The sequence below is a fragment of the Haliaeetus albicilla genome, chromosome 17 (genome assembly GCF_947461875.1).
Source record: "Haliaeetus albicilla chromosome 17, bHalAlb1.1, whole genome shotgun sequence".
In the NCBI taxonomy this organism is placed as follows: domain Eukaryota; kingdom Metazoa; phylum Chordata; class Aves; order Accipitriformes; family Accipitridae; genus Haliaeetus; species Haliaeetus albicilla.
Window position 1 is genome coordinate 21,138,178 of NC_091499.1, and position 13,147 is coordinate 21,151,324.

General features: G+C 44.0%; 1 protein-coding gene and 1 long non-coding RNA gene across 2 annotated transcripts in view; one reads left to right on the plus strand and one right to left on the minus strand.

Annotated features, from left to right (window-relative positions):
• Positions 1–3,123, minus strand: part of PDSS2 (decaprenyl diphosphate synthase subunit 2) — a 122,667-nt gene extending 119,544 nt beyond the window's left edge. The window contains exon 1 of the mRNA XM_069804984.1: positions 2,474–3,123. Within this exon, the coding sequence (XP_069661085.1) occupies positions 2,474–3,111 (638 nt within the window). The 5' untranslated portion in view covers positions 3,112–3,123. The remainder of the gene's footprint in view (positions 1–2,473) is intronic.
• On the plus strand, positions 2,939–10,691 carry LOC138689570 (uncharacterized). The gene is made up of 3 exons (XR_011328446.1): positions 2,939–3,045; positions 3,710–4,901; positions 8,722–10,691. It is a non-coding gene; the product is annotated as an uncharacterized lncRNA (long non-coding RNA).
• Positions 10,692–13,147: the final 2,456 nt, after the last annotated feature.

The window sequence follows — 13,147 nt, forward strand, 5'->3', positions numbered from 1 at the left end:
AGTACTTAATACATGTATACAGTATTTACGCACTCACAGTCTGAAAGATTAGAGTTGCAGAACATATCAATCACTTAAGTTTGGCTTTTTTTAAAATAAATCACCAAAGAACATATTTTAGATAATCATGCTTTAAAACATTTGCCTGAACACACAAGGGGAAACCCATGTTACTCTATAAGCATGGGTAATGAGCCAGAGATTTAAAACATGTATCTAGTATTGAAAAATCAAGACCTGTTTCCTAACCTGCTACGGATCTCAGACCCATAACTAAAATCAATCACATTTACAGTCAAACATACAACAGCCAAATTTCAGAAAGAGATTATCAAGAAAGAACAAGGTCAAAATTCACCTTACTGCAAAATCATACCATAAAACAAGGTGAGGTACAATTTGTGCATTGCTACAGGTGTACTAAAACTTGTCAGCAGGAAATGAACTCCTCTTACAATACAAAAGTCAAGGCCACTGGAAATGCATCTGCAACGAAGCCTCTGGAAATACCAGTGAAGCCAAATAAGAACATCCAAAATAAGGGCGCATGGTTTCAGTTTTATGTGAGTAAATACTGACTTTTTTTTTCCAGCACAACACATCAGGTTAGTAGTGTACTCTGAAACATATATGAATTTAAAAAATGAATTGATTCAATCCTGCTGACCCCCTGCATGATTATATTCCTACTGGTGTTCCACAAGCCACAGGCTTACAGAATTAAGCCCAAAGCAGCCCACTTAAAACAACAAAAAAAACCCCTACACATCATAGCTCCACAATGAAACCTCCAACCAAGCCCCAAAATACTGTATTTAAACTTAACTCACAATAAGCCAGCAACCACTACACATTAAACAGACTCTCTAAAGCTAACATTGAAGTTCCACTTTAGCACTGCAGGCCTCTAACATTTCTACGACTGCAGTGGAAGCTTAAGAGCCCAAACACATGGTGCTTCGGTCCTCCTATTCCCCACATTCCATCAACGGACCTTACAAGTTGGATCCAAAGGCAGAAAAACATTTTCTTCTTGTCCCTCCTCTTAAAAAAGAAAACAAAAATCTTTGCTAAGCTTACCATAATACCACAACCTGCATTTATTAACAATTCAACAAAATCCCCTCCACCAGCATTTCCTAAAGTCAGGTATTTTCCATTTTTATTAAGAAGTTGATTTGTTTCTTTCAGAAAAGTCTATTTAAAGCCAGTATCTAAATTCCCCTCCCTGAAAATAATGTTTATTTAAAAAGCTACATTTGTCCCCTGTACTCCTTTTGTTCACTCAACCAGATTTAGAGACAGAGAGCTTGAAAAAAAAAATCTTGTTTTTATATCGTTACACCATAATCGTGGAGTTGCCAAGGACCACTACACAGCTACAATTTTTATTCTTTAAAAGAAAAGCAGAACATTTGTTTTGAACAAATGCTCATTTTTGGTTTACACCTGTTCAAAAATACTGTGCATATTAAACTTGGGTTCTAACATTGCTATGTTTGCAGTTATAGCAAACAAGTTCTATCAAACAAAAACCACCACCCCTCACCCCCCCCAAAAAAGCCCAGCCCAAAAAACCCAAACCCACAACTCAATGCCCCTGGAAAATTGCACTTCTTTTGTCAAGCCTCTGGCATTTCATTGTTTAAAAAAACACTGCCAATCAGTTCTTGTTTTACAGTCAAAGAAAACACTGCCCAACAATTCCAACTTTTGCTTATTGGCAGGAATGCAAGTCTTCCACCAGTTTCCCTTAAAAATGAAAGTATGGATAACCAGCTTAGCAACCCTAAGAATCTCAACAGTATACAAAAACTCCCAGCTGGATATTCTACAACAGACAATGTTTTCTAAAGCTCGTAGTAACAAAACACACAGTTCAGAGCAGCGTCATTCTGGGCTTTGAAGTTGACTAGTTCCTCCGTTTTTTTCCACTGGTTTCCTCGCAACATCGTTCTTAATATTAAAAAAACACGTAACTGTCAGCGAGACAGCCATACTTCTTCCACTATCAAGGGACATTTTTGCACGTCGCGTGGGGAAACGCATCCCTTGCGCGTGGCATTAGGCCAAAGCAACTTCTGCGCGACTGAGAGTAACCGAAGGGGAGACCTGTTGCGGAAACGAAGGTCCTGGAGCGGAGAGCTAACCACCCACGCAAAACCCCGCACCTCGGGGCAGGGTTTCCCTGGGGACACGCCGGGGTTACGGCACCTCCGCGGCCGCCCTCCGGCACCCGCTCCAGCCACGGCCACGGCGCCCACCCGCCCGAGGGCCCGGTGCCGACCACCGACCCAGGCCTCAGCTCCTGACCGCTAGCGAAGGCCGAAACTTCCCCCAAGTTTTGACAAGCCTCCGGAGGGCTGCCGGCCCTTTCCTCCGCCGAGGCCCCAGCACCCCCGGATCCCCCCCCACCCCGACCCGCAGCCGGCGGGGCGGTGGGCAGCTTCTCCCCGTCGGGCCGGGCGCTTACCGGGCGGTGTCGAGCAGCGGGTGCTTGGTGCCCACCAGCTTGCGGACCTGCATGGCGATGTTGCTGAGCTCGTCGCTCAGCAGGCACCGCAGGCTCATGAAGGACGTCGGGTACCCCACGATCTTCTCGGCCTCCGACACCACCTGGCTCCAGGATGGGCCGCCCGACGCCAGACCCCGGAGGCCGCCGGCGCCGCGGCCCCCGCGCCGCAGCAAGGCGGCCCACATCCCCCGCCGCCCCGGGGAGGCCCGCCGGCGCCGGCTCCTCTCTCCCGTTCCTCGCCCCGGCGGGGCCCCGCAGGCCAAGCGGCCTCGGACGAGTCCCCCTCCTCGCTCGCTGCGGCCAGAGGACCTCGCCGTCAGCGGCCGGCTCAGCCCCGGGCGGCGGGACCCCGCGGCGGCCGCGGCGGCGGCGGCCGGAGCGGGCTCATTGTGCCCTGGGGGCAGCCATCTTGGGCGTCGCAAAACACGCCGGGCCGTAAAGCGAGGGCGGCAAGGCTCTCCCTTCCCCCTCCCACAGGGCTTCCTCGCCTGACGGCTGTGGCGGTTTGGCGGGGGGTAGCGGTGTCGGAGGTGAGGGGTGTCTGGATGAAGGAGGTCGGCTCCTGGGGAAGGGGCCCTGATCCCTGCAGGGCACATCTCCTCTTTTTCTTCACCCTAAGCCCTTGCGCTGGGTGAAGGGCTGCCGCCTCTCTTCCCCGCTCGGTGCTTGTCACCTCCCAGAGCGGTGTGTGTGGGCCGGGCAGAGGGCAGAGGGCCAGGCTGGAGGAGAAGCGCTCCCCGCGCTGGGCCAGGGCCCTTGGCTGACAGGGGATGACCCGCAGAAAGGGACGTGCTCTGTCTGCTCCCAGTGTTGCGTACAGAGACCAACGGGCAAGAGAGTTCAGGTTCCCACATGAAGTGTTCACCGTGTAGTCTTTAGCTACACAGCCATGTTTTCTATTTTGGGGTTTTTTTTTCATATTCTATTTTCATATTTTTCTATTTTCATTGTCCCACCCCTGGAAGTGTTCAAGGCCAGGTTGGATGGGGCTTTGAGCAACCTGGTCTAGTGGAAGGTGTCCCTGCCCATGGCAGGGGGGGTGGAACTAGATGATCTTTAAGGTCCCTTCCAACCCAAACCATTCTATGATAATTGCAGTGTATGGGCATTCTGGGTTTGGTGGGGTTTTTTTTCCCCATAGTTGTTTGGGATGTGGCACCAGTAGGCCTTACTGCATGCTCTGTTTCCTTGTAGGTTTGTCCTATGGTGCTCTGCTGTGGCACAGCTGAGGGGTTTATGAACCGCCTCCTTGTGAGCTGAAGAGGTACTTTCAACCAAATGGTTAACATCAAAAGTGACAACTCATTTTGAGTGGCCACCTGAAGGCTTCTGGGTCCTGCAATTCTGCAGTGTGGTCTACTGTATATCATACAGTCTTTCGTTTATACTGAGCACAGCAATCACTGACACCTCTTTGCAGCTACATGCACCCAAAGCTTTTGTGAATTCAGAGAATGGATTTTCTGTACCCCAGAGGAGGAAAATTCACTGGCCATCTTCAGAAATTGGATTTGAGTGACTTCCTCAATTCCACAAATACTTCAGCAAGAATATGATCTATTCTGTCTACAATCACTTACATTCACTCCTTCTATAACTTCCAGGCTTTGTTGCAACAAATCAGGCAGAGTTCTGATGAGAAAACAGTCCCATTGACTACATTCATGTGAAAAATGAGGGTGCTACATTTTTTACCTTTACAAATACAAGATACAGGTCACTTTATTTTGTTTGCATTCTTCCACATGATTAAAAAGAGTTACATTGAAGGATACTGTAAAAGAAGGTGCAAATAGAAAACAATTCCATCACAAAGAAGGATGAAATGCAGTCCAGGAAAGCACAAATAACTCTTGAAAAACGGGGTGTTTATTGTTCTTATGCCTGAGATGACTCAAAATGGGCACCAAAACTGTAAAAGTTACTGCCCTACAGAAGGGGGTTTGTGGAGTCAACAACAGCTGGACATGAATGTGGCATCTCATAAGCGGCCTCTCCCAAACTGGAGAGGGGAAAAACTAGAATGGAGAGAACCTGCAAAAAACCTGGAAAGATGACAGGAGAGTTACGGTTCTGGTGTCAAAACTTTGCTTTCTCTGCTGCCTATCTCTGAGAGAATAAAGTTTTGCTTTGAAGGAGCTGCCACTGAGTCAGTTTAGTTAGCTAGTGTCACAGAACAAACTGTTGCGAAATAGAGATTTTCAGCTCATGAACACAGTCTAAAAAATGACAGAAAGCAATGGCATGTTTCTGTGCAGAAAGACTAAGTTAATGAAAATTGCCGGAGGGATGCACTTAAGAGGAGCTACCAAGGCACCTCATCCTGTAATGGTGACAAGTTCCTTGATTCATTTCCTGAGCCATATCCATTCTTGCACTTAATGTGGTAAGTGTTCTGTGAAAAACTAACATGATTATGCAATTAAAGTCTGCTTAAAATAATACATATAAACTGAGGAGAACTAGGGTACTATGGGCAGTAAACCTACCATTTTCTAACATGTTAGACCTTAGCTTTTCAAAATCACTGTTCTTTGTGTTACAGCCTAAGAAACTGAACACTTCTGCCCCCTTTATGTAGAATTCTCCTAAGTCCAAATGGTTTAGAACTAGGTCAAGACCCTTGATATCCACAACGCTGCACACTGCCACTAGAGCTTCCTCAGGATTCACCAGCAGTAGATTGATGTTCTTTAAATGCAGCAATCGCCAGAGAAATAAAACACATTTTGTCAGTGAGTTTCACAGCTTTTTTTTGACCACAGAGACTCTTTGAAAAGATTATTCTGTAATACCCACGACCCTCTGTTTCTCACTCTCAGCCCAATGCCTTCATCCCTTTCCCTTAAGAACGTAACAGTCTTACTTCAGTAGTCCATTTTTGACTCCTGGTCCAAGTACATGGTTCCTTTCTCCCGACCTCCTCGCTTCTTCACTTCAGTTCCACACACCATCTCTACTGGCTACTGTTCTTTCATTCTTGTCACAGCCTCCTCATCTTTTTCTCATTAAGTTCCAATCATCCTCCTGTCTGCACAGCCTGCATCCTAATCATGGACTCTTCTTCTTTTCATACATGTTTATGGGTGGGACTGTGGGGAGCAACAGCATAACCCTCTCTCAGTTCTTGCACTCACCTCCACAAAGGCCTCTGTTGCTAGGAAAAGCCATTGCTGGAAAGCCCTGCCTGTTCCCAGTAAACCTACAGCAGATATCCATTACTGTTGGACTTTTCAGACAGTAGAATGTGGAAAGACCATTCTGACCAGAGGTCTGTATTTACATTTTTTAATGGAAACAGTCTGAGACATTCCCCACCCATCAAATCCTTGGCAAATCCTTTGCCAAATTTCAGTTTTAGAGCATGGAGATAGGGGAGTTTCTCAGTCATGCAGTCCAACAATATTTTTTAACACAAGCAAAATGTATTTTTTGCCAACCTTATTTTGCAAACTGACTGAAGTATTTTAAAAATCAGCTTCAAGCTGATACACCAGTCACAGAAAAAATCATTACAAATTAGTTAATATTTGCCAGTTACAGGCATCAAAAACCAGGGTCTTATGATGGGTAATGATGGACCAACTTATCATAGGCAATGCTGCTTGCGCTGCCTGTAATTTATACTATCTCATTTTTTCTCTCCAAAAAAACATCAGAAGTGAAATTATGATGTACTTCTTATATTTTAAGTTGTGGACAAAACTGCGTGCTTTTTTTTTTCTTTTTTTTTTTTTTCCTTCTTTCTTGGCTCATTTCCCCTCAGGTTTAGCAAGAAAAACCCACACTATTTCAAGAGCTTCAGGGACTGTACAATAGATGTGTCTATTTCTTTAGAGTCTTAAGTAGAGAAGAAAAATGAAGCTCTTTTCTTCTCTATCAATTGACTTTGTTAAGCCTCCCCAGGAGGAGAAAGAAGCCACTGCAGGGGGCCAGTATCAAAGTTGAAGAACAAAGATGAAAGGTGAAGAGACACTTCTGTTTACATCAGCATGCTATGGACTAATGTACCAGGGAATGCATCAAAGCCACCACTAATGCCGGCTCTGGGTATCTTTTCTAACAAATGGAATCTGGAAATATTTTCCTGACTACCATCTAAAGTAAAACAATTGCAAAGCACTCTCATTTGATTGGGAACATTTGACCTTTCAATCTTTCATAGTTACTCTGGCCTTATCCAAAATAAATGATCTCCATAGGAGAATGAGACCAGCAATGTTAATATATTATACTAACTATACCATGCCTATATAACCAAATCTTCTTCTAGATGTTGCTTAATTTTTTAACATGTTAAAGCTTAGGTGCACTCGAGGCTGTTCACAAAAATGAAAACTAACAAAAATACGTGTGTTCCTTCCAAAGCATCCAGGCAGTTGTTTCCCCATCCCACCCCCCCTACATACAGGGAATTGATTTACTCCATAACATCCTGGGGAAGTAGACAGTTATGATCATTTCCATTTTGGAAGTCAGGAGGTTTAACAGAAAGATTGTGTGATTTGTCCAAGGCTTTGCAAAACCCCTAAGGCAAACTGAGAAAAGAATCCACTTCTCTTGACCTCGTTGTCTGTGTCTTGTCTACAAGGCTGCCTGTCTTCCTACTAGCTGACAGACTACCGAGAAGGACGAAGGCCTTATTGATCCTATAGTTAGATGCTGAAAAAACAGCATCATTTAGCTGTTAGCATCATCAGTTGATTTCAGCAGGAGTCACATCCCTTGGACAGAATTTGGCACTGAAAGGTATTAATTTTTGAGCCTAAATATACCTACTGAGATACCAATATCAGAACATGATGTGTTGCTGGTTAATAAACGATAATAAATGCATAATTATTTTTATTTTATTTAACAAATAAATAAATATAGCTGTGATATATAGCGATCCTTTGTATGAGTAGGTGTATGTTACCCTTTTCACTCTGCACACAAAACGCAGTAATACAGTAGCTCATCAGTCCATGGCACGGATGAGAAGCCAAAGCTCCCGGTAGCTCTCAGCAGCGCTGCACAGGCAGTGGGACGTGCCCCTCCTGTGCTGCACGCTTGCAGAACACAGCTCCCTTCTCACTGGCTCGCCAGCCAGCACTGCAAAGAAAACAAAATCAATTGAAATCCCTCCATTTCAGCAAGCCGAGTAGGAACAGGAGCAGACGAGTGTGCAGCTGATAACACCCCTCCTTCACAGAGTCACTGTTTTTTCACCTCCCAAACCAATTTCAATTGTAAGACAGCCTCTTAGGCCGTCCCCTCTGATGGGCAGTGCTCCACTCAGGGGAATTTGGACAGAGACTCTCAAAACACCCATGTTTTGGAGCCGAGTAATCTACAGAAGAAGGAGGAGGAAGATAAGCACAATGTTAGTTCTGGTCATATGCAGTTGAAGCTGACAAAGCATCCATCATCCTGTACAATATTAGCCTTTAAATATTCAGCTTTATCAGTTCCCCCATTCCTAATCCATCATTAACCACCCCATGAAGCCTCAGCTGATTAGCCCCACCTCTGCAGCTTGGCAACCCATTAACTATTTATTATTTGTATTTAATTGAACTCTAGTAGCAGTGGAAAACTCCAACCAGACACATTTCAAAACCAGAACAAAGGAGATGGTCCCTTGCCTAAGGAGTTCGTGGTCTGGGCAAGAGTGAAATGCAGCAAAGAGGAAATGACAGCCATGCTGAACAAAGGCTTACTCACATGCCCTCTATTAAACTCCCGCCCCACAAATCTATAGATTTTCTATGGATTTTTTTTCCAGTGAGTTCTATCTCAGCATCCCTTAAAATCACAGAATATGATGCAATTTGGGAGGATCCAGCAGGAAAAAAAAGGGATTTTGAATGTTAGGTGAAAAAATAGATTGAAAAACTCTATCTAAATCATTCCACAATTACTAGGTAGTGATAAAACCCAGGTATTAAAGTCATAGTATAGGAGGAAACTGGCAAACATATACAACATACACATTTTATATGGATTTAAATAAATAAATGGAAGCATTTCTCAGTTAAAATGTTTATTTCTCAGGCACTAAATATATGTAATTTATGAAGTGTTGTTTGTATTTTGCTGCTTGCTATTCACGTGCATAATCAAAACATAGATACAATACTAAATGTTCTTTCTGCTAGTAATGCTGGGTTTGAGGGGAGAAGATCTATACACTTTATTCTGTCTTTCTCTATTTTTTTACTTAGATGGGAAGCTATGTATTCTCCACTGAGGCTGGCTGCACATTTCTTCTGAAGTAAACTTTGCAGAAGTCACTGATGCCCTTGTTACCTCCACCTGGGCTTCTGTACTTTTCTATTTATGAGTCCCCTTTGAAGCATGCCTGAAAGATCCAGTTCCCAAGAAAGCTACTACCCACTCCCTGAGCAGTGCTCCACAGCACGAGCATGTCGCACCAGAGACTCGGCACTGGCTTGCTGTTTACTGATCAACTTTAAAGCCCAGAGCACTCAAGGAAAAGGTTTTCTAAGGGGGTCCTCTCCCTCTGTGCCCACTCGCTACCTTGCTACCAGGTGGAGAGTAATGTCTTTCTGGGAACCAAGTCTCAATATGTGAAAGTCAACCTGGATGATAAAGAAAATGGTTTTAAAATTTGAGTTAGAAAGCCCAGGTTAAACAAAATCATTTGAATCCATCCTTGTAATTCTGTGTCTGAACAAAATAACGTATTTTAAGTAGCACCGACTAAATGGCTTTGGGGAAATTAAAACAAGATAAACAAAGGTATTCATCTATACTATACTGTATTATCTATACATTTTCCCCTGGTCTAGGTAAACCCTTTTGTTCAATATAGGTGTTTTTTCAGTACGATTCCCTCTGCTTTTGAATTTATCCTGTTATCAATCCATTGGAGACAAAGAGTGATGACCCTCAGGGTACAAGGGGGTGATGCATTTATTTTTACCTAGCACTTGACTCACTCGCATCTCTTCTCCTTTTAATTCCTGTAATTAAAATGTCTGCCTGCCACTTCAGTACATGCTCTAAAATGATTAAAATTTGAACATTGTAGCAATCATAGTTACTGCTGCTGTACAAGAGAAAGAACAATTGATCTAGGCCAACACGGTTAAGTAAGCTATAGAAAGGAAACCATAAGTTACTAATGCAAAATAGAATATAAAAGTATTGAGTCAGATGAAAGGAGCATCTAAGGTAGTATATCCTGTCTCTGATAAAAGCCAGTACCAAATGCTTAAGGGAAGAGAATGAGAAATCAAGCAAGTACGGAGAAGTATGTCCTGCGGTATGTCCACCCAGCTTCCACCTTACCACACTTTAGAGCCTTCTTGTACCAAATGCTCTGTCAAGTCTACCACGTTTAATAAACCAAAATGGATCTGTTTTCCAGAACTTCCAAGTCTGGCTCTTCTAAACTATTCTTCGAAGCTATTTAGACTTTTGCTCCCCCAAACATCCCGTGGACATTTGTTCCACAGTTTTATTATGCGTTATGTGGAAGAAACCCCACTTCATTATGTTTATTTTAAGCCTCCTAACTACTAGTTTGCATTCAGAGCCCATGAGGCATGCCCAAGCTAGTCTAAAAGAAGCCTTGAACAACATCTCCATCTCTTTCTGTTTTATTAATTCCCCCATCTTCTTTTTTTCTCTCTCTCTCATTCCCTCTTTCTTTTATCCTCATATTATCTCTGGAGGGTGTTACAAGCTATGCAAACATCCGATTTACAAACACATACCTATTACATACCAAAATTCAAATGACCAAAAGCACAGCAGTCCTTCAGATACACACTCTTCCATGACGATGTCACTTGCTTGTAAGTTTAGTCTTAAACTTTGGCACCTCGGTTCCTTTCTGAGCTCCCGAGTGACGGTGACCTGGTTTTCGGAGGTGCTTAGCACCCACCACCTCCCGGGGGGAGCTGCAGGCACTCCACACGCACAAGAGAACACTTTTATGCAAAGCATCTGCCTGGCTCTGGGCACTCAAGTATGAAATTGTTATTCTGGATTCAGCTTCACAGTGTAGTGACACAGGAAATCGTCAGCCCCGGAGTGAAATTAAGAACCTTAGAGCTGGCAGTACAACCCTTACTTATGGTGATTTAAGGTAAGCAGTCCTCTTGAATTAAATATTACTAAATGTGAGTCTTCCAATTTTTTCAGGATCAGTGGCAAATGCTACAGAGGACAGTCATCTTACAGACTTTCTGTAGTATAAATGTATGGATCATTGCTATATCAGCAGTCCTGCAGATCATTGCTGTATCAGCAGTCCTGCCTGGACATCTGATTTTCAGCTTCATATCTGTTTCCACAGTAAAACACACCAAAACTTTAACATACACGTTCACCTGCACAATCATCCAATAGATACACTTTCCATCTGCCCTATATTTTTTCCTCTTTCTCTGTTCCTCTCTCACTCTTGGAATTTGCTCAGACCTATTCTCTAGCCAAAAGTCTCTTTTTTTTTTACCCTTCAGTGTACTCCTCTTTGCATTTCTTTTTGCTTTCTCACCACCTTTCCATGTGTCAGCCTTGTTCCAGTTCTTCTCCCCAATGGCATTCAGAACTCCTGCTACTTTCATACACTCTCACCATTTTAAGCCGCTTTCCCACATGCTCCCTTTCACGGAACACCTTCCTTCCACTGATTTCCGAAGCACAGATGCTTGTTCGCTTTCCATGATGGCAACAACAGCTCTAAAAGAAACATATCATTTCCCCTCCTGCAATTCATGCACAAATGCCTGGCATGTGCTGCCTGGAGAAAGCCTTTCAACTTTGAATTTCCTTGCCTTTGTGGAATCTGTGAAAAAGTCTGATAAATTACAGCTTTGGCAGTTATTTCAAATAACTTTATTTGCAGCCAACTGAGGCAAAATCTGTCAATGGTGCCATCCCAGTGTTCTTTCAAAGGTCGTTGGCGTTTCATGAGTGAGCTCAGAGTCAAGCTGGTTCAAAGGGAGGCTCACATTTCATTTTTTTCCGAGAAGGTTAGATTACATGTTCTAATGGTGACAGGACTGCCCTACAAGACATAAGAGCTGGGTTCTAGTTGAGGCCGTGAGACTCTTCAACTACATGTGTTTTGTTACTTTATCTCTCTCCTGATGATTTTGCATCTGCAAAATAGCTGTAATACTAACTGGTAGTTGTAATATTAGTTAACAACAGACAAGAAGACCCCAACTAATCATATGGGTGGCTAGGTTTTGAAGATGGCCTTGGACCTGGTTTTGGTGTTGGCAGTTCAGGTAGAGCCAATAAACCTCAGTCTACAGCTCCTCACACCAGGGCTTAAAAGGCACTAGCTGTGACACACTTACAATATGCAAGAGGCAATTTCTCACGTTGTTCCGGGGGTGAAAGGAAGCAATAATACAGACCCTTGGCTCTGCAAGCCAATTGAATTGCTGCCTGAGCTTGCAGGAATGGTGGTGCACCTGGGGACCTGTAGTGCTACTTGGAATAAACCACAGCATGGCCCACAGCATGTATGTGGGCAGGATTTCAGTGCATGCTAATCGAGATATGCATGGAGTTCCTGACCCTTGACTTCCAGAAGTTACCCAAAGCTGAAGTCTTGTGGCAAGCCTTCGCCGGGCTGGCTGGGTAGGATGGAAGTTGTATGTGACTGTCTCCCATCAGCACCCTCTGAAAGGGAGTGGTCTGCTTTAACTAGTAGTGTTGTGAAAATAAATTGATAACCACACCTGACTTCAAGAATCTCGGGTGGAGATGGATACACACATTGATCCTGTTTTAAGGCAAGAAACCCTACCTGTGTAGAGAAGGATTCTCAGGACTGTCTGAGCAAAATCTATTTTTGGTTATGGCGGTAAGAGACATAGATTATTATCATTACTGGTACATGCATGATTTAATTAGGGAAAGCAACACAGTTCAGGAAAACAAAATCTTTCCAGATAATAGTTATACTAATTACCTAAAAGATCATAAATCAAAGCAAATTGAATAAATTGCAGGAGAAATGGGCTGATGAGAATCTCATGAAGTTCAGCAAAGAAATGTGAAGTCCTGCACCCAGAGAGGAATAGTATTTGTAGCAATATGGGTGTGGGACTGGCTAGAAAGCAGCTTTGCAGAGAAGACCCCGAGGACCCTGGCATTCAAGAAGCTGAACGTGAGCCAGCAGTGCACCCTCGCAGCAAAGAACGTTGGGGTGCATTAGGAAGAGCACTGCCAGCAGGCTGAGGGAGGTGAGCCTTCCTCTCTACTCAGCCCTGGTGAGACACATCTGGAGTACTGGGGCCAGGTCTGGGCTCTCCAATATAAGAGAGATATGGACACACTGGAACAAGGACAGTAGAGGGCCACAGAGATGAAGAAGGGACTGGCACATCTGACGTATGAGAAGAGGCAGAGAGTTGTGGGGTTGTTCAGCCAGGAGAAGAGAAGGCTCAGGGGGCATCTCATCAATGTGTATAAATACCTGATGGGGGAAAAGTACAGATGGTGGAGCCAGGCTCTTCTCCCTGAAAGGACAAGGGACACATGGGCACAAACTGAAATACAGCAAATTCCATTTAAACATAAGAAAAAGGGGTTTTTACTGTGAAGGTGATAAAACAGAGGAACCGGCAGTCCAGAGACGCTGTGGAGTCTCCATCCTTGGAG